This window comes from Petromyzon marinus, chromosome 25 (genome assembly GCF_048934315.1).
Source record: "Petromyzon marinus isolate PM22_M1 ecotype Great Lakes invasive population chromosome 25, UKy_Petmar_22M1.pri1.0, whole genome shotgun sequence".
Classification (NCBI taxonomy): domain Eukaryota; kingdom Metazoa; phylum Chordata; class Hyperoartia; order Petromyzontiformes; family Petromyzontidae; genus Petromyzon; species Petromyzon marinus.
Window position 1 is genome coordinate 5,248,721 of NC_133691.1, and position 19,855 is coordinate 5,268,575.

General features: G+C 44.0%; 2 protein-coding genes across 5 annotated transcripts; one reads left to right on the forward strand and one right to left on the reverse strand.

Annotated features, from left to right (window-relative positions):
- The first annotated feature begins 3,750 nt into the window (after positions 1-3,750).
- Positions 3,751-9,337, forward strand: LOC116945934 (gamma-aminobutyric acid receptor-associated protein-like 2). Its single transcript, XM_032960633.2, has 4 exons — positions 3,751-3,946; positions 5,592-5,647; positions 6,609-6,781; positions 8,336-9,337. Exons 1-4 carry the CDS (start codon positions 3,757-3,759, stop codon positions 8,424-8,426), a joined length of 510 nt encoding a protein of 169 aa, XP_032816524.2. The 5' UTR covers positions 3,751-3,756; the 3' UTR covers positions 8,427-9,337.
- On the reverse strand, positions 9,143-19,568 carry ADAT1 (adenosine deaminase tRNA specific 1). Of its 4 annotated transcripts, none has more exons than XM_032960628.2 (9): positions 19,077-19,568; positions 17,521-17,592; positions 17,001-17,055; positions 15,127-15,257; positions 13,321-13,918; positions 12,249-12,397; positions 10,838-10,937; positions 10,507-10,593; positions 9,143-10,199 (listed from the first exon to the last, which is right to left on the reverse strand). In XM_032960628.2, exons 1-9 carry the CDS (start codon positions 19,393-19,395, stop codon positions 10,061-10,063), a joined length of 1,650 nt encoding a protein of 549 aa, XP_032816519.2. In that variant the 5' UTR covers positions 19,396-19,568; the 3' UTR covers positions 9,143-10,060. The 4 variants fall into 4 exon arrangements, with proteins under 4 accessions (XP_032816519.2, XP_032816520.2, XP_032816521.2 ...); XM_032960629.2 differs by having other exon boundaries at positions 19,082-19,393; XM_032960630.2 differs by lacking the exon at positions 17,001-17,055 and having other exon boundaries at positions 19,077-19,390.
- Positions 19,569-19,855: the final 287 nt, after the last annotated feature.

The window sequence follows — 19,855 nt, forward strand, 5'->3', positions numbered from 1 at the left end:
GAGACCTGGCCACAAATGACAGTTCAACCAAATGGTTTATCATCGTGTGGGAATTTATAGCAGCTAAATAATTGATATAATCGAAACGCATATTTCTAAATGTGGTGGGGAAAAACGGGAGGACCCAGAGAGAGAGAGAAAAAAATCCACGCGACCCTACGGGAATAGAGACACCGCAAACTTCAAATACACAGCAGCAGGCGTCAGGGTCAGGATCGAACCCATGACCCACCTTGCACACAAGGCGAGGGAGTTAACGTCGCACCAACGTTGAGCTATTGCATCACAGCGATACACCACCTGAATGTGACATTGCAGTGGTCGCTCTGCAATCTATCTACATCATCAGCCGCACGAACGAAAGAAGAAGAATTCATACAAATGCAATTTTATTTAATCGCTCCAATTCCGTAGCATGCATGGGAAACGCGCGTGCTCTCGTTGGTTCCCATTGTCTAAGGGCAGCGTTGTACCCGCTCTACCAGCCAATCAGAAGAGGGGTTTCGTGAATTTGGTTTTTATGTGTAGCGGATAATACAAACGGTAAGATGCACTGCCTCTTTTAATGCATTATATTAACACTGCAGTCATTAGGGTCATTGTTAAAACGAACCTCTATTAAAACCTTTACAATAATTGCGTAATGTTTGGTTCTATTCGGTAAAGTCACGTAAACAACAAAAAATAAAAAAATTCACGACGTTTCGGCCACAACACAAGTGGCCTTCATCAGGTGAAGGGACCAGATTGTCTAGAGGACAGTGCTTTACCGAATAGAACCAAAGAGCATGGATCCTTGCAGTCACGAAAGCTTTAAATCTAGAATTGCGTAATGATTATGCAACAATTTTCTGGAAAACTAATGGGTATGCAAATTTGTGTGTCTATCTTGTGCAACTTTCTAAAATAGGTGGCAAATGCCAGGTAAATATATTTATTCACTGCTGTAAAGTTTTGTGTACATCTTGTGTATGGATTTAAATACGCGATTTACCGGCGCAAATATCAGGAAAACAGATAACAAGAGGTGGATTCACGAAAGGCTGAGTCAAAACCAATTTGGTCGCTTGATTTTGTCCCCTTTTTAAAGCGTGCCAAACAGCGACGCTGCTTAAAATGAAACGATAACTCCTGTACTAATTTCGATTTAAAGCTTTCGTGACTGCGGGGATTCAAATTCTTGGTTCTTTCGGTAAAGTCACGTAGAAGGGAAACAGTAAAATAATAAATTTTTATTGGTTTATTTGTATAACTTTATTATTTCCCTTCTACGTGACTTTACCGAAAGAACCAAGAATAACTCCTGTACAGTGTTCTATTAATATTAAAGCCGTACGACTTGGTTGCTACGAAGTGCTTGCGTTGGTTTTCGCGTTTCCACTCAAGAGTGTTTATCAGAGCATTTTTTTTAGGATAATCTCGTGCGACCGTCACAATGGAAAATGTATTCTCATGCATTTTGCGATATGTTATAATGTTACGTAATAGTAAACGTTTATTCACTGGTACAAATTGGTTTTGACGTTTATACTTTTTTTGCTATGTGTATTAAAACTACAACACTCATGGATTTGCCATGTACATAACATATACCATAATTCGATCACATTTCAATGGAAATAGCCAGTGTGTCCAGCCCTACCAATATTAGTTTGCCAGACTACTCCACAGCAGACGATCTCAACAGTCAAATCTCTACAAATGAATCGATTGGCGGTAGCCTGGGTCACCGCAAAATATTGGTGGGCCTGGCATAATTTAAGGGGTTTTTTTTATCTGGGAGCATCGCTGGTACTACCACCCTGTCCTGCCGGAGGGCGACGCTGTCGATCCCGCCAGCACGACCATGACGGCCGGCCGCACCAAGAGAGGGCCCGGTGCGCCATTGCCTCCAAGTGGTCTCGCTCCCAAAGAAAGACAAGGGGGTGGCCGCCCCCGTAAGAAGCAGAACGTGCTGGGGAATGACCAGACCAGCATCATGATGTACTTTCAAAACAAGCAATAAACAGCCGTTGCCACGCACAAATCCCCAGCAGCCACCTTTTTATGAGTGTTTTGCGTGTGTTTTTTATTTCCATATTTGGCGTGCGTATCGGGCTCAGTGACATCTCCCGTCTTCATAGGTCTTCTGGTTTCGGAGTTACCAGAAGACCTACAAATACACAATGTTGCATGGAGCTCTCACCAAGGCCTCCTAAAATGATTGCCCAGAGGCCCCCCGGCAGAAGTCAATCACCTTTTTAAAAATCACCCATTAACCCTTCCTAAATCGTTAATTATTAACTAAGACATTTATTGTCTCCTGTTGGCCCTTTTTTGTGTTTACCTGACTTTCTCAGAGATAATGTAACCAGGGCCCCGTGATGTCTCCAAGCCAGGGTCATCTCAGAGGTTGTTGGAGGCTTGGAGCAAAATGCCCCCAGTAGCCTTACCCCACTCTCTGTGGCCCTGCCTTCAAGATGTTTTCTAAACTATTGAAATTAAGCCAACGTTATGTATGTTGAACTGTTCATAGCTATGTGAATATGTAAATTGCTGAAGTTAACTCCGTTGTTGTTAAATTGGTACACGCTGTTGGATGGAGATTTCCAGGCTGGCATCTGCTACGTTTTGAGCTTTAATTCCAAAAAAGTCAGACATTACTTTGTCCATCACAACGTAATTTTAATTCCTATGTACAGTATTATTGCAAGGTTTCTGGTGTTTCAAGCGCCTCATCAGAGATGGCATAGCAGCGTCTTTTTCTTATGTTTATAGAAGCTAATTCCAAACCAAAACCTCAATTGTTTTCTAAAATACACACAGAGTAATACTGTTAATTGGTCAACAATTTACCCTTCGGGTTGAAATGGGTATTGAGATTAAATGGCTGATCTCAGCGTGAATAAAATGAAGTTACCATATTCATTGAATAATTTTAAAATATATTAACTTACAGTAGTAGTGTCATAAAACAGAATACATCTTGTACGTGTATATAAATAACACAACTTCTGTATACACAGTCTGTTGTTTATCTTATTAACAGATTTTCCAATCATGCCAATTCCAGCTTAATTCCAGCTATCTACACCCACAACTACAAACGGTGTACATTTTTACATCACTTTAATTGCTGGTGTACGAAACAAATCCCATTGCGTAAAACTGTATGCAGTCATAGCAACAACGCATTGGGTATAATTCCTCCTCCCCCATTGACTGCGGGATTCAATCTCAAGAAACTCCCGTTGTGAAGCCTCCCGGATTGCCAGGCATGGAGTTGGCAAAGCCGGGCGTGGAGTTGGCAAAGCCGGGCGTGGAGTCTGCAGAGCCGGGCGTGGAGAAGGCAAAGCCGGGCGTTTGAGACGGCAAAGCCGGGCGTGGAGTAGGCAAAGCCGGGCGTGGAGACGGCAAAGCCGGGCGTGGAGTTGGCAAAGCCGGGCGTGGAGTAGGCAAAGCCGGGCGTGGAGTGGGCAAAGCCGGGCGTGGAGTCGGAATAGCCGGGCGTGGAGTGGGCAAAGCCGGGCGTGGAGTGGGCAAAGCAGGGCGTGGAGACGGCAAAGCCGGGCGTGGAGTAGGCAAAGCCGGGCGTGGTGTCGGAATAGCCGGGCGTGGAGTCGGAATAGCCGGGCGTGGAGTGAGCAAAGCCGGGCGTGGAGTGGGCAAAGCCGGGCGTGGAGTGGGCAAAGCCGGGCGTGGATTACACAAAGCCGGGCGTGGAATCGGCAAACCCAGGCGTGGAGTCGGCAAATCCACGCTGGCACATGGAGCCATATGCGGCAAAAAAAAAACCCCGCGTCCAGCATCCGCAAGGTCTTGAGCCACCCAACCCAACACCACCATCGCCTCCACCCACAACAACCACCCCACCACCATCGCGGCCGCCACACAAGTATCATCTACTCACATCGTCAGGAATATATCGCTGCTATGAAGTGGATGTTTAAGGAAGACCACTCCTTTGGTACAACGAATGTGTCTCGTTTCTCGTAACGATTGTGACTGTTGTTGTGTTTGTTGATGTCATCGTTGCGGCGTTTTTTTGTCTACACAATACAGTACGGTGCTTAATAATTGTGCTTTATGCCGTTCCTGTTGCTTGTGTGTGTTGATGTTAGGTGACGATGATGATGCTTTGTCCTATTCACAATATGAATTTCTCGCAGTCTGCGCGATCTGTGTGGGGGGTTTTTGTTGTTGTTTTCTCGGCGATAAGAGACGAACGAAAGCCCTCTTTTTGCTGTTGTCTACGACAGCAGAACCCCGACCGACCCTGTCCCTAATTGTCTTGGCGACAATACTGTAATGTTTAACTCGCGCTATTAACGTCGGATACGTTCATTTTGTGCCTTGTTGATGATGATGTTGTTGATGATGCTGCTGCTGTTGTTGATGTGCCGACGTTTATGCCCGATGTGTGGCAGCGTCTTGAGTATCCTCACCCAACCCCCACGCCTGTCGTGTTGACGTGCCCCCTAGCCAACGTGTACATCCGTGCGCCTTAATAACATGTGCAGGGATCTTAAGGTGAACGTCACGCAAAGCATGTTGTTTAGAAGCCAACAACACGTTATGTTGGAGCGTTGCTGCATCGTTGTGGTTTGGTGGTTGTTGTCGTTGTTTGTTGTCGTTATATTGCACTCCGATGCTGACGCAAACTCCGTAGTTGGGTTGAAGGTCGTCGCCTTGTTTGACGATTCTGCGAATGTTTAAATGTTTTGATTGAAGGTTACTGTCGTTTTGTCGTCGTCATCGTCGCCTTCCCAACGAAGGCAATAACCGACGAGTGAACAAAGCTGTGTTATCGTTTCCATCGTCAGATGTCCTCTGTCCGGACTTCATTCGTGCGGAATTCCGCTCGTCGTTATTGTTGTACCGTTGTTGTTGTTATTATTGTTAATGTCGTCTTTCCAATCGCTTCAGGGATGTATTTTTGTCTTGCACGTTCTGTTTTCGTAATGCACTACAACGGGCCTCAATGCCGCATAAGCTTATTTATGATCGTGTGATTAGCCAGTACAGTACTCCGTTTTAATTAAATTATTCATAGCAAACTAGGGGGCGAGGTATATAAAGTGAACGTTTTGCGGCATAGTGCTGGCGGGTGATCCTAGTACAATATAGTAGCAAAGACTTCTGTTTAGGTGACGTGTTCTTTGTGTTTAAGACGGTAAATGTGCAACAGAGAAAGAAACAGGTCGTGGATTTGAATGCCATTTTGGCTTACGGGTGGGGGGGGGGTTGCTCAATTCTAGACCAGCAAGAGAGTCTCAAAATGAGACACCGATTCATCGGTGGCTATACGCGATCAGCCACAGGGACATCATTGTGCTGTCATCCCGTGCCGAATGCTGTGCCCCCCTTCACTAACCCGCACAAACGAGCGTGGTTGACGTATGGACCAATATCCCCTTGCGAACCAATTAACAAAAGGGTGGCAGAGGTTGGCACCGTGAACCGAAGGGAATCACGTGAACCAATGATTTGGTTAGCAGTTTTGGTTTTAGGGCCTCTTTGTAGACCGGCTAGTGAGAGCTTCACGATGGGACGGTTTGATATAAGCAAGCCTTGTTGTTCACGTGTATGTGTGTTTCTGACGTGTGTTACAGAGCACAGGCGTGCAGAGTCGAACAAGATTCGGAACAAGTATCCTGATAGAGTACCTGTAAGTCACTGTGATGTCCTCCTTAAATTTCGATTTAAAGCTTTCATATTCTTAGTTCTTTCGGTAAAGTCACGTAGAATGGAAATAATAAAAATGAAACTATCACGACGTTTCGATTGCAACACAAGCAATCATCGTCAGGTGTGAAAACCACAACAAGAACATTTTCAACATTTTGTGGTTTTCACACCTGATGATGATTGCTTGTGTTGCAATCGAAACGTCGTGAGAATTGTATTGTTTTATTTGTATTATTTTATTATTTACCATCTACGTGACTTTTACCGAAATAACCAATGAGTCCTCCTTGTCAACGGGAACTCAAATGAAATGCATTGTGGAATTACAGAACACTTGCCAAACACAAGTAATGAAAATGTGTATCTTTATATATACTGTGAAGTCTATGCCCCGCTACGATGCGGAGCAGAAATGTGGACAATGGCAAATACTGGACAATGGCTGGTGATTGCATACAGAGCTCCCTTGAAAAATACTCCTAAGGCCATCTATGATATCTAGTCTTTACAATATTGGTCAGTGTTTCAATAAACGAAAAAATCCATATCAAACATTTTCAAGCCACATATTTTGCAAGATAGTTTTCTATTCGACTACACAGTGTAAGTACACGTAAAATGTACCTTGTATTCCCAATGGCTCTGGTACATAAATACAAATGTTAGCAATTGTTATTTGCAAGACACCAGTTCGATGAGAAACAACCATCTTCAACAGCACAGCCTTTGAATGGAAACAAAGTCAGGTATCAGTTAAACATTTGCCCTTTGTACACCATTTGCTGGTTTTAATCTAAAGTAATTTGAAATTCTTGATATAACTGCACCAGAAAAACCCGGACCAAAAGTAGAATGGTAGACCTTGGGGAGGGGAGGCACTGCTGCAGCCTGTGCTGGTTTTTTAATCTGTGCTTGCTCTATGTTGGGATGTGCATGTTCAGGTCGTGGTGGAGAAAGTTCCTGGCTCCCAGATCGGAGATATTGACAAGCGCAAGTACCTGGTGCCAGCCGACATTACGGTCGCGCAGTTCATGTGGATCATTCGCAAGCGCGTGCAGTTGCCTTCTGACAAGGCCATCTTTCTGTTCATCGACAAGACAGTGCCACAGTCAAGGTGTGCCATACCATGCCAAACATCATACCATACCCGTACACACCAAACAAAACAATACCTGTGTATGATGCTGTGCAATAAGACCAGTTGAAGTGGATACTCTTACAGGCAGTGAGGGACATGAGCCCAGAGTCCTGTAATTTTCCATAATTTTAGAACATATCTATGAAAGGTAATGTTTTACTTATTTTGATTTAAAGCTTTCGTGACTGCAGGGATTTATATTGGTTCTTTCGGTAAAGTCACATAGAATTATTAACATTTTAATAAAAAGCTTCCCATCAATAGATCAATAAAAGACAGTGCGCTGTGGGTGGGGCTCTCGTCCATCGTGATGTCACTTGATGGCACGACATATTATAGCACAATGTCGCATGCAACTATGTCATACATAATTGGATCACTGGTTTGGCTCTGAATGCAAATACATTGTGGATTCTGGCCACCATTTTGATAAAATTTGATTGGTTTTCCCAAAAGTAAGTCCCTATTAGTTACACAAAATCTATACTGTATATGTTTATGACATTATTTATATTGGATTATCTTTACGAACGTTGTTTCCCCTCTGTTACAGATGGATAATTATTTCATGATTTAAACCTTCGTTAGAAAGTATTGACTACTTGGATGACTAAAATAGGTTCTGGTTATATCATTGCATGTTGACTTCTGCACGAATATCATATCCTCCCTACTGTGAAATTATTTCCTTGCTATAGCAGTGAAAGTCACTTTTTAGGATTGTTTTCATGAAGCTTCATACTAATGTTGGGCAGTCCAGGGCATGCAGCCTTGGTGCTTTTATGCAAAAGCTTTGTTGTTTGCGTTGGTTTTAGATACTTGTACCTTGATTATCCCGTTGTAAATGTAAACTGAAAATATAATTGTTTACATTTTAACAATACCGTGATTTTACTGTATAAATTGATTCAAGTTTAAATGTCATCATTGGAAAGTAACAAAGCTGGTTGACCCGTTAAAATGTTTAAATCATTTTAATGCAATCTGCTCTAAAATTAATTATATGCATTCGCACAAAGAGCAACACGTGGATTAGAGACAGTGGAAGGCACATTACAAATAAATGTTAATTATTATTCAAACTGAAGAGAACATGGACAGGACACATTAGTATAAGGGATGGCTGATGTTCCACTATAATTACAGTAGCAGCCAAGGAACTGAATGCATCTCAGGAAGTTCGCCACAGAGATGGAGCGATGAAGTCAACTCATGTGCAGGTGCTAGGTCAGAGGTCGGCAACCAAAGTAACAAGAAGAGCCTTATTTTTCAGATTCGTAAAAAAAACACAATTTCAAGAGGTGCCATACATGCGAATACAAGACGGCCCTTTAACAAATAACGTCACGAAGCGGTCCTGAAAGAGCCGCGTGCGGCTCCGGAGCTGATTGGTTGCCGACCCCTCTGCTTGGTGGACTATCACATCTCAACATTGTGAGAGATGGCCAGCGTTTAGGGGGGGAGGCCTTTATCCACCAGTCAATTGATCATGGCTGATGATAATGATTAACACCATATCCTTGTGTCCAGTGCTTCTATTGGCCAATTATATGAAGACCAGAAGGATGAAGACGGCTTCCTGTACGTTGCCTACAGTGGAGAAAACACCTTTGGACGCTGATCCCGGGCCGGTCTGCGGAGTGCATTGCAAGTACCACTTCGCCACCAACGCAGGACACAACCACAACCACAACCAAGACGGAATCACCTTCCAAACACCGCAGCCTGCAGTTAATGATCCACGTTGCTTTCTCCCCAAAATCAACACGCTCGTTAAAAGATGTGCAGTGTCGCGGCATGTCAGCCATGCTTTTACACGTCAGGACAGGGCGTGATTTTAACAGTGGAATATTGAGATTTAAAACTTGTGTACTAAATTGGTGTTAGAATTTTGTGCTAAATTATTCTTCATGGGTATATGCGCTTTTTTCCATTAGCATTTAATCTGCCTGTCATCTGACAAACCACGTTTTTTATTCAAGTTTTACTTCTATAATATTTCAGTCTTGTCTATTTTGTTTCTTACACTTTGTGGACCTTATTTCACACCAGGTTCACATTCGCGTATATATGTGCGTGCTGCGCATATTACAGGTCTTTTTATTTGTGTTTGTTCGAGTTAGATGCTGCAATCTGTAAAAAAAAAGCATTCATAGAATAAAAGAATGATAATGTATTCCTGCATGGTGACACATTTAAATTATCCTAATTTAAACCGTAATGAAAATGTATTGTTGCAATTTGTCAATTCCTGTTGCCGAGTTCTTGATTGTCTGAATGTACGTCCAATATAAGTAAAACAAAGTACAGTGTGGAAATTCACTTTGCGTCCATGAATAAAATGTAACGTTTTTAATATATAAACTTAAACCATCACAGTAGGAAGTCAGATATTAGCAAACACATCTGGGTGGTTTTCATCACATTGCACATTGTAGCTGTATAAAGTAAATGAAATATGTATTGTGGAAAGTTGTAACACATCATTTAAGGATGCTTTAAATGCCTTAATAAACCAGGCATTGTGAACTAGTTGAAAGTTTAATTGTTGGAAAATTTACAGCATTTTATCTGCATTTGTTTGATCTGTCCGATACACTAGGACCAAGGAAATGTGTGCAAATATGCATGTTGGAAACCATACACGATAGTCCGGGAGGATTCACACTGAGCTTGCATTTGAGATGTCTTCATACTCTGCCATAAAGATGTAACCCAAAAAAAAACAGCAACTAGGTTGTGTGTCCTGAGGTGTACAACAAACGTTGAAGCTTTATACAGCACTGACATCTTTGCAGCATGACTCCCACACTTGATTACTGTCATTGCAGTCTTCTTTGTGCAGTGGCATCAAGAGAATATGCCTGTGATTTTTAAACCTTTTTCTCATGAACGAAGCTTTACAACTCAGAATATGCCTGTGATTTTTAAACCTTTTTCTCATGAACGAAGCTTTACAACTCAGAATATGCCTGTGATTTTTAAACCTTTCTCTCATGAACGAAGCTTTACAACTCATGTCGGACATGTGAATGTGGAGACCTTGTTAAAATGCATTTCTGTACGAGAGTCCATCCAAGCACGAACCAGGCTCAAGCCTGCTTAGCTTCAGAGATCCAATGAGATTGGGCGCATTGCGAGTAATTTGGTCAAAGGCAGAAATATACAAATCTATAAGAAAATAACTTGCTTTTCTGGGTCGTGCTAACCTTTTAAGCAAACAGCTTTACATATAGTCCACTTCAAGTCAATGGCTTAGGTGAAGTCAAGATACTCTCTTGGTGATGACACCCATGTGCAGAAGACCTTGCGCCTGAGTTCAACCCAGGCTGTCTGATAGTCCATGGCTGCCTGCTTGTAGTCCCAGTAGCTATGCAACTTTCCTTCCGAATCCCTGTACGCAATTTTGAGGGGAAAAAATCAGCAACCAATTAGATTTACATGAACTTACATGCAGTCTGCCCAATTTATGTAAATGTAATGCCTATTTGAAGCTTGTTTGTTTAGTTACATGACACTCACATTTTTATTGGGTTTTATAATCCATACACAGCTGTCTTGTTAGTGGAAATGTACGGCATGTATATAAATGTGTGCATGTTTGTGTATTGAATGTGTGGATGTAAACACATATCATTAATATCTTAAGCAAGCGGTATTCGCTATGACCACACCAGACAGCGATGGGACTTATGTCTCACCTGAGAGATTCTGGGAGTTTGTCTTTCGGAATGGAATCCTTTAAATTCTTAAATTCATTAAACAGCTCCAGCTTGCAAATCTTACACCTTGTCAATCAAAGCACACACACACAATGCAGACAACCGCATTTTACACTCGTTACAAGCCCTCTGATGTATTTTGGGTTGTACTGTGTGTTCTGTGCTACAACCCAAAACAATATCATAGGTCAATACATTACAACAGTAAAATAACACGTGCAGATGTAGTATATTAAAAGCTATTTATGGCTTTTACGTATTATTTCTTGAACAGTTTAATTTTCTTCTTAGTGTTTCAAGCAATGCTCACCTTGCCTTTGGCGTTCCAAGCATTTTCTTGGTCACTCCCTGTCGGTGTCCATTGACGGAGACCTCAAGGGGCGCTGAAGGCACGGAACACCAACTTACAGCTGCATCCACACAAGGATCCACCGCACGGGCAAGGCAAGGCACGACTTGCCAAAATGAGACATTCGTGACCTCCAACTGTTCACTCCCCCAGCATTCCCACCATTAAAATCACATTTGCCAGATCTGCACCACCTGCCTTGGGAGCAAGGCACGATTAGATTTAAGAATAGGTTTTTCCCCTTTTTTCTGGCAACAAAACTGAAACCTTTTTACAAGGAATCATATTTGCATTAACCACAATACTTGTGGTCAGAATGCATTAAAAAAAACACTAATCTTTGGTTCTTTCGGTAAAGTCACGTATATTAAAAATAAAAATATGAAAATAACAATAACGACGTTTCGGGTGCAACACAAGCGTCCGTCATTGTGACTTTACCGAAAGAACCAAAGAGTATGGGTCCTTGCAGTCACGAAAACTTCAAATCTAAAAAAAAATACTCTCATAATATATGCATCGTCCTTGAAATTGATTGGTCTACACCAGAGACGGCTTTCCTTTGAGCCTAGTCTCCAACAGTGTTCGACCAGAGGACGCCAAAAGGCAAACAGCTTTTTGGCGTCCTCTGGCCGAACACGGTTTGTATTCTGACCACAAGTATTGTGGTTTATGCAGACATGATTCCTCGTAAAAAGGTTTCAGTTTTGTTGCCAGAAAAAGGGAAAAAACTTTTTATATTTTCGTACTGCCTGCCAGCTGTGCTGGTTCTAGAAATATTAGTTTTGAGTGCATTACATCCAATTTTAGGAAAATTTGAAAAGCAAGGTCAACCGCAGGTAAGTGTTTTGAGCCAATTGTAAACAACTGTTTCTTGAATTTTTACAATTTTTTAATAAATATAAGCTGGTTCGCAGGCACAATTTAAGGTAAACATGTGCATTTGGCAGCTTGCATGGATCCTGTTTATGCATCAGGAAGCCTGGAATGGAAGCCCTGTTGACATGGAACAGAGCCAGGTTGGTTGAGGGTTTATTTGTAACGGTGCAGCCCTGAAGCTGCTTACTCATGCCACTGGTGGAAGAAGGGCCTCCCCACTAGAGGGAGCTCTAGAGAGCCCCTCGAGGGTATTTCACCTCTTACTTTTTTTGAGGTATTATAAATGTGCCACAACACTCACCTACCATAAAATACAGCTTCTGCCTCGTAAAAAAAACTAATGTGTACACAGAATTTCCCTATGTTAAATATGCATTTTCTTAATAGCAGTAGCAGCAAGCTAGTGGCAGTATCAGTAAAACAACGTCCTAACCAGAAGGAGCCCATGATTGTGACCAGATAAGGGCTGTGCCTGCGTTTTGGCAAAAGTCACCGGATGCACAGGGCCCAATCCGTGCCTTTCCATCCGGAGGGGCAGTCGCCTCCACTCGTGCCCGGCTTGACTCGAACTCCAGCCGGGACTGCAGGAGGACAACGTCTCGCACCCCGAACCCAGCAGTGGTGCACTCTGCTGAGCCCCACCTGTCCCCGTAGACCAGGGGTCGGCAATCAAAATAACAAGAAAAGCCATTTTTGAATTCGGTAAAAAAAAACTAAATATTTCGAGAGCTGCAAAGTATGTGAATACGGGACGGTACTTCGTGAATAACATTAAACCATATTTTTTGTAACCACTTTAAAAACACGCGGTAAAATGATTTGTAATTCCACATTACAAATCACTGTTGGGCTTTTAGACGTTCACCGTTTATGAAAAGAATTAGGTGGGGTTTTTGTTTGCTTTGCAATTATAGCGTCAGGAGCCACGAATCGGTCCCCAAAGAGCCGCCTTTGTTTCTGGAGTCACCGGTTGCCGACCCATGCCATAGACAAACCACAGGGGCATCTGTGAACCCATCCCCACGACAGCACAATCCCCCCACCCCCATACTGTAGGTGCATGCGTCAGCTGTGGGACGTGAACATCCCACACAATTTCAGAGTGTTTTACAAAAGTGTGCACAGAAAAAATACATCTTACAAATCGATAATTGATTGTTCTCAGACTTCTCAAGCAAGCCTTGCTTTGTAAAATATTTGTAAATAATTTTGTCATGAAAGATACTGTTCAAATATTTAGAGGTATTTCTGTTTGTGACACCTCTTTACAGCTACATTTAAATAACTATAAATATTTTAGTTTTCACTTACAAAAATGAATATTAATGTTTTTTTTTTCCCACTGACGAAATGAAAGGCAACGAAAATGCCCGTGATGCTGAATTGAAACAAGAAAAACCTGACTCCAAACATCACATTACAGAACCATGGGAGGTGGCCTAAGCAAGGGGAGGTAATACATGAATCCTGCGGTGAATTGAGGCTGCTGCTACATTACGATGCATTCGCCCCCCTGGGACGTTGTAAGCTGCCAACCATTACCCTCCCCCCGCCCCATTCCTTGCCTGCCCACAATCGCGCGGTCCATGGCGGCGTGGCTGTAGGGGCAGCGGCCCACCACGATGGTCTCCAGGCGCACGGGCGCCACCAGGAAGTGCGAGAGTAGCGCTCCCTGGCAGCCCAGCACAGCCCAGCGTGCCAGCTTGTCGCTGCAGCTCATTGACAGCGTGGGCTCACCACGGCCTGGCTTCAGGCGCAGGGCTCCTTCGTGATGGTAGTGCAAACCCGGCGCCAGCGGGTCTCCGTCCTCGCCCGGGGCGCACTTGGCACCGGTTCGATGGACGTCGAGCACGGACAGAACTGGTGGTCCGTTCTGAACAGAGGTGTCACAGATGTCGTTCTCTGGAGGAACTTGCGCGGCGGTCGAACTTGCTACGCTATCGACTTTTTGTATTTTTGATGGCAAGGATGCAGTGATTGTGTCCGTCTTTCTCTTTCCTGAGTGGCTGAATTCAATGTCTCTTTTGCTGCGAGGGTCCTGGTCATCACTCTCCGATTGTACAGGCATCACGGTTGGAGTATCAGATGTTGGTGTGGGATAACGCTTGAGCCGGAGCTGTGTCCATGTCTCTTCATCCATCGGCACGATTGAGGCGTCCCCACCTACTCGGCACACGCAGCACTGGGTATGCCTTAGGAAGCAATGCCCTGGCTCTCAATATCAATTTAATGTGCATTATCTTACTACATACGCACTCATGTGTAAATGAGTGTGTTCTGGGAGGGTCGACACAAGTCTGAAATTGTCTTAATAATATATTGTTTGTATATAACTCACAGGCACAATGTACTGATGTCACTGCGGGGTCATTCCTGTTCTGTTCAATATATTATTGTGGTGAGCATGCCTGACAGTTTAAAAGTATTTTTTTCTGTGTTTAAATCCATGGGGAACATCTTGGGACACAGCTTAATATGTACCAGGGCTATTTGAATAGAGGTTTGCATTAATGAAGTTCTGGTATTGTTCAGTATGTATGTATAACTTATTTCACACCATACGTAGCCAATCGTGCTAATTGGAGGTGCGGGGAAGGATACCAAACTAACAGAAAAAATAAAGTATGAATGTGCATGAGCATCGAGGTTCATTTCAACCATTGCAATAGTTTGGGAGTGGTCCTCCAGTGGACAACACACTGCACTATGAACTTAGTGACCCGACTTTGACTGCTGGTCATGGTTAAGATTGGCGAGCTAATTATTAACCTATCCTGGGCACCGCCCCACCTCCTTCAGCATCCTCCATTGACCAGCGTGATGAACTATGGTCACACAACCCCCAAGATCAATATGGAACAGGAAGGCCTTCAGCATTAGATTAACAAATATCTGTTTAACACGTAGGCTTTCGCGACCAATATTATTCATGAAGGTTTTTGGGTTAGATCGCATAAGTATAAATGTGTTCGTAACCCTCCACCACCTGACACAGCCAATTAGTAAGGGCATTTTCATGGAAACAAAACGTCAAATAGTTACCATTTCAGCCCACCGGTGTGTTGGATGTAATTATCATCGGGCAAATCGCCGATGATGCTGGATGTAATTACCAGCGAAACGTCGTACTCAGATTGTAAATGTTGTGGATTTACTCTCCCAACACATCGGTGGGCTGAAGTAGTAACTATTTGGTGTTTTGTTAACGTGACAAATCCCTTACTAATTGGCGGTGTTGGATGGTGGAGGGTTACGACACATTTATACTTACACGATCTAACCCAAAAAACCTTTATTATGAATAACCAATATCTGTAGCAGACAACAGTAAAGTGGACTATGGAGTGGGAGTTACAGTACACTGAGCGTACAGGGCGTGTGGCTGGTGTAGAACACGAAGGAAGCTCCAGGATGCAGAATGCACTTGCCGGTGTCGGGGCACGGTGTGAAAACTGCACTCTCCCCACCGGTTAGCGCCAGGCGGACCTCGTGGTAAAGGTACCTGGTGGAGGTACGACAGAGTTGCATTGCCATTAAGTCGCGGTGTATAAACAGCAACGATCGTTGATCACAGCTGTCTGTACACCGGTGACGTAGCTCAAGCAGCTCGCAGTCAACTGCCCCTCGAACAATCAACCGCTGACAACCTTGTGACCATCACAGTGAACAATTCAATCATCAAACCACTGTCACTCTCTGTAGACGTAAAGACCTGAATCTCTATGTATATCTCAAATCCTCTAGGGTACTTCCCGACAAGGTAGAAAGCTGAAATTTGGTATATAGATAGCTTTTAGGACACGAATAACGTGAAAAATCAGAAAATCCGACATTTTTCATTTTAAGGCCCCAAAATCTCGATATTAAGTGTCCCATAAAAATGTTTGTCATTCAGAAACCATTGAAAATATATTGCGTTTTTTTTCTTTTGACAGAGCATTAAACAGCAAATAAAATTCAAGCGAGAAGCATTGCTCTATCTTTTATTGTTTTTGAGATATTTCAGATTCACGCAGTTTGTGATGAAAAAAATACGAAATTTATGTTCAAATCTGAATCATTCGAAAATGGTAAAAGATATGAGCTTCCCCTCAGAGTATTAGGTTCATTATTTTGTGTTCTTTCTAACAAAAAAGAACGAAATGTGTACAGTGAGCAGTTTCTGTTTGGTACATCTTTAAATATAAAAAGTTGAATCAAGTCGTCAACAACTTTCGCTTTTTTTGCATAACAATACAACATTTTGGAGTAGTTATTAGTGTCTGATCATAGATTTCAAAAAAATATCAGGTTAATTATATTTATTGAAAACGTTTGCCTGGTGAAGACAGGCTTCATGAACTACTAGTCTTTGAATAAAAAACATCAATTATTGGGAATATATGAAAGCGTCCATTCGTTGAATAAAACTGATTATTGCAATCATGATAAATGCACCAAATCCTAAGTGTAAGAATCGACTCTTTTTTATGCATATATTTTGTAAGGCTATCGCCAAATTACCCAAAATGTGCCCAATCTCATCTGGTCTTGGAAGCTAAGATAAGCTGGTTTTGGCCTGAATTGTGCTTTGATGGGTGACCATCTTGCACAACAGCCATTAAAGGCTTCAGGGATATATCGTTGGCTTTATAGGACATTGCAGCAAAATACAATGTTGCATTGTAGTTCTATGCTCCCACATCTATGCTCCTCACCGACACAAACTGCACCGACCAGCGTAGAGAAGTATACTCACAAATAACTCAAGAACTGCACGGTGTAAAGAGGCTCTCATCTAGCAGTGGATTGACAAAACTCTTTTACAATTAATATTCATGTTACCCCTGCAACCACCAAAGGATATATATTAACCATTATACAATCTGATTTAAAGCTTTCGTGACTGCAGGGATTCATATTCTTGGTTCTTTCGGTAAAGTAACGTAGAAGGGAAACAATAAAATAAGATTATAAAAAAACAAAAAAATTCTCACGACGTTTCGACTGCAAACAATTTCCTTGCTGTGGGTTTCACACCTGATGATTGCTTGTGTTGCAGTCGAAACGTCGTGAGAATTTTATTGTTTATATTTGTATTTTATTGTTTCCCTTCTACGTGACTTTACCGAAAGAACCAAGAATACATTATACAATCTATTAATGAACCGAATCATGAGGTTGAAAATTATTAGATGCTTAGTCATCATTCTCATCGTCTATAGTAAGCCACCCCTAGCAGAGTATGGGGTCTGTGCAAGATCACCTCAAGAATCCTCTCCGTGCTATGACCTCGGCGTGGCTGTCATTTAAAACGTCGCCTGCACAACAAAACAGAGCAGTGGCTTCATACTCGAAGGGAGCACGTGAACACAAACACAGAGCTGTCAGCCCTGTTTGAGGGCCACCTTTATGCTATTGACAAGTTCATATAACCAAGGCTACATTATCATTCATAATACGGGCAACATTGCTTTAAAATGAGTACCATCGCGCGCTTTCAAATGCGCTTCTGCGGCCGTCTGGAACGATCTTCCGATATTTGGAAGCCAGTCGAGCTGTGCACTTTTAAATCTAGATTGAAAACTAATTTCATTAGAACTATTTTTTGTGTTTAGTTTGTTGTCCTTCCCCTGGCACCTCCGATCAGAGCACAGTTGGCTACGTATGGTGCGAAAGAAGTTCAACATATAGTACATACGTCCGTGCAACAACACTCTTGCCGATCTCAAAAGCAGCCTGATGAGTGAGCAACTTGCTTTACCAGTGCAAAAAGGGAATCTTACCGGCTTTGCTCATGCTTGATCGCCCGACGCATTTTGATCCAGTGCCCATGGACACCACTTCAAGACGCGCATCTTAGGGTAGGCAGAACGCATCGAGGTCAGGACATTGTCACGCCAATGTAATGTTCGCGAATGACGAATGCGACCGTGGAAACGTGCATCGAGTTAATGATGATTGCGTACAGGTAAGATAGTGCGGGACTTCGTGAATTTTCAGCACAGAGCACTTTGGTGCAATACAAGCACTTTTTATTCGCATCGTTGTACATATTGTTTTCTGATTCTACAAGGCGCTGGGCAGGGCAGACCGTCACGGACCAGAGTAGGGCGGTGACCAGGGCAGGGAGGAGGGCAGTGACCAGGGCAGGGAGGAGGGCAGTGACCAGGGCAAGGAGAAGGGCAGTGACCAGGGCAGGGAGGAGGGCAGTGACCAGGGCAAGGAGGAGGGCAGTGACCAGGGCAAGGAGGAGGGCAGTGACCAGGGCAAGGAGGAGGGCAGTGACCAGGGCAAGGAGGAGGGCAGTGACCAGGGCAGGGAGGAGGGCAGTGACCAGGGCAGGGAGGAGGGCAGTGACCAGGGCAGGGAGGAGGGCAGTGACCAGGGCAGGGAGGAGGGCATTGCTCAGAGTCGAGTGGCGGGCGGGCCGGACATCGCACAAACGAATTGGACCAAAGAAAGACCACCCCGTGTACAAGGTAGTGCGAGGTAAACAAGGCACTGGGCAGAGCACTGGGCAGTGCCGGATTATCCTAGTAACAAAAGTAGCTACTACATATGTAGTACATATTTCCAAGGGCCCCGCGCTAAAAGCTTTCAAGCTATCAATTTCTCTTCAGTGATTCTGCACTTGCTCTATTACTATAGTACTATACCGCCTTCAAATTTTATGAACGACTGGGTGTTTAAGGTTAGAAATTTGTCGTATTATCTGGCTGTATAGCAAATGAAAACTACAATTACATTATTATGCAAGTTAAAAATGTATGTGTTTTAATATATTTTTTTTAATTTAGGGATACCTTATTAAAATATTCTACAGGCACCGCACTAGCTTAATCCGGCACTGCCACTGGGCATGGTAGGCAGCTGGTATGAGATAATCAGGGCAATATCCAGGACACGACGAGAGACCCAACATGGGGCTAAGAGGTCAAGTCATGGCAGATGGGAACGGCAGGGCCAAGGCAACGGCTAACAAAGGTCACGGCAAGTGTTTAGGTCACGGGGCAGGGCACACCGCAAGGCGGGCCACTGTAAGCCAAGGGACAGAACGAATGGCAAGGCAATGATTGAGCCATGGGAATGGAATGTCAAGAGCAGGGCAGTGCAATAACAGGCCAGGGACAAGTTCATGCAATTCGCAAGACATTGCCATGCTAAAACAGGGCGGGCCATGGCAAAGTTTACACAGACCGGAGCAAAGGTTGGGTCCATGGGCACGGGCAAAAAAAAAACCATTCTGGAAGAGTTAGACCGCACGGTTGGCTACTACGTACGGTGCGAAAGAAGTTCCACATGCATACCGGCAGGGAAAAAAAGGGGTCGTGGCCAGTACCTGACCTGCCGGGCGCGGTGGGCCCCCGCCTGAGCAGGACAGCCGCCAGCAAGGTCCACTCCCGGCCTCGCTCCGGTTTGCCCGTCCGCGGCAAGGCCTTCGCGTAATGGGCATGGCAAAGCGCCGTCACGTCGTCCTCCAGCGGCATGAGCTCGCCCGATTTCACGGCAAACAGATCTCGGGGGATCGGGAGTGAACTCGAGATCGCGATTAAAACGTTGCGAGTTGGGAGGAGCGTCGCTGTGCGCGGGCCTGCCAACATCGCCGCCGCGTCGATGTGTGACCCACGTGCGTTTACCCCAACGCGTTTCATTCCCATACAGCGCTTAAGCAGCAGCTCCGCATTTACCGTATTTGCTCAATCACGCGATGTTTCGCTGGAAGTGAAAGACGCACCCGGGCCCAAAAACATAGCGACCGGTGTTCATCAATGAAGACACGCAGATTGAGTTTCACGTAGTAAACACGAAATATATATCGCGTGGTTATTTGACGCGGCTGCAGACTTCGAGTTAAAATACGATGAGGGTGTAGAGTCCTTGTGCTCTGGAGCTTACGGTAATTGTCGCCAGCGCCTCTGACCAATAGCGGAACGCGCCAACCAATCGAGAGCGGCGAAGAGCCCCAGCGCGCCCCATCCACGCTGGGGAATGTGATGAGTGGTGGCCGACCCACGTGGTTTTTGATGAGTGGTGGTCGACCCACGTGGTTTGTGATGAGTGGTGGTCGACCCACGTGGTTTTTGATGAGTGGTGGTCGACCCACGTGGTTTTTGATGA

Bases quoted from the DNA above. Each gene is read 5' to 3' on its own strand.
- LOC116945934 (XM_032960633.2), top strand. From the start codon at position 3,757: ATGCGGCAAAAAAAAAACCCCGCGTCCAGCATCCGCAAGGTCTTGAGC. The intron at 3,947-5,591 runs GTACAACGAATG...CGTGTGTTACAG, and splicing joins TAAGGAAGACCACTCCTTTG to AGCACAGGCGTGCAGAGTCG. The intron at 6,782-8,335 runs GTGTGCCATACC...CCTTGTGTCCAG, and splicing joins AAGACAGTGCCACAGTCAAG to TGCTTCTATTGGCCAATTAT.
- ADAT1 (XM_032960628.2), bottom strand. From the start codon at position 19,395: ATGGGAATGAAACGCGTTGGGGTAAACGCACGTGGGTCACACATCGAC. The intron at 13,919-15,126 runs GTACGCTCAGTG...TGTGCCGAGTAG, and splicing joins CTACACCAGCCACACGCCCT to GTGGGGACGCCTCAATCGTG. The intron at 12,398-13,320 runs GCAAGGAATGGG...CTACGGGGACAG, and splicing joins GACCGCGCGATTGTGGGCAG to GTGGGGCTCAGCAGAGTGCA.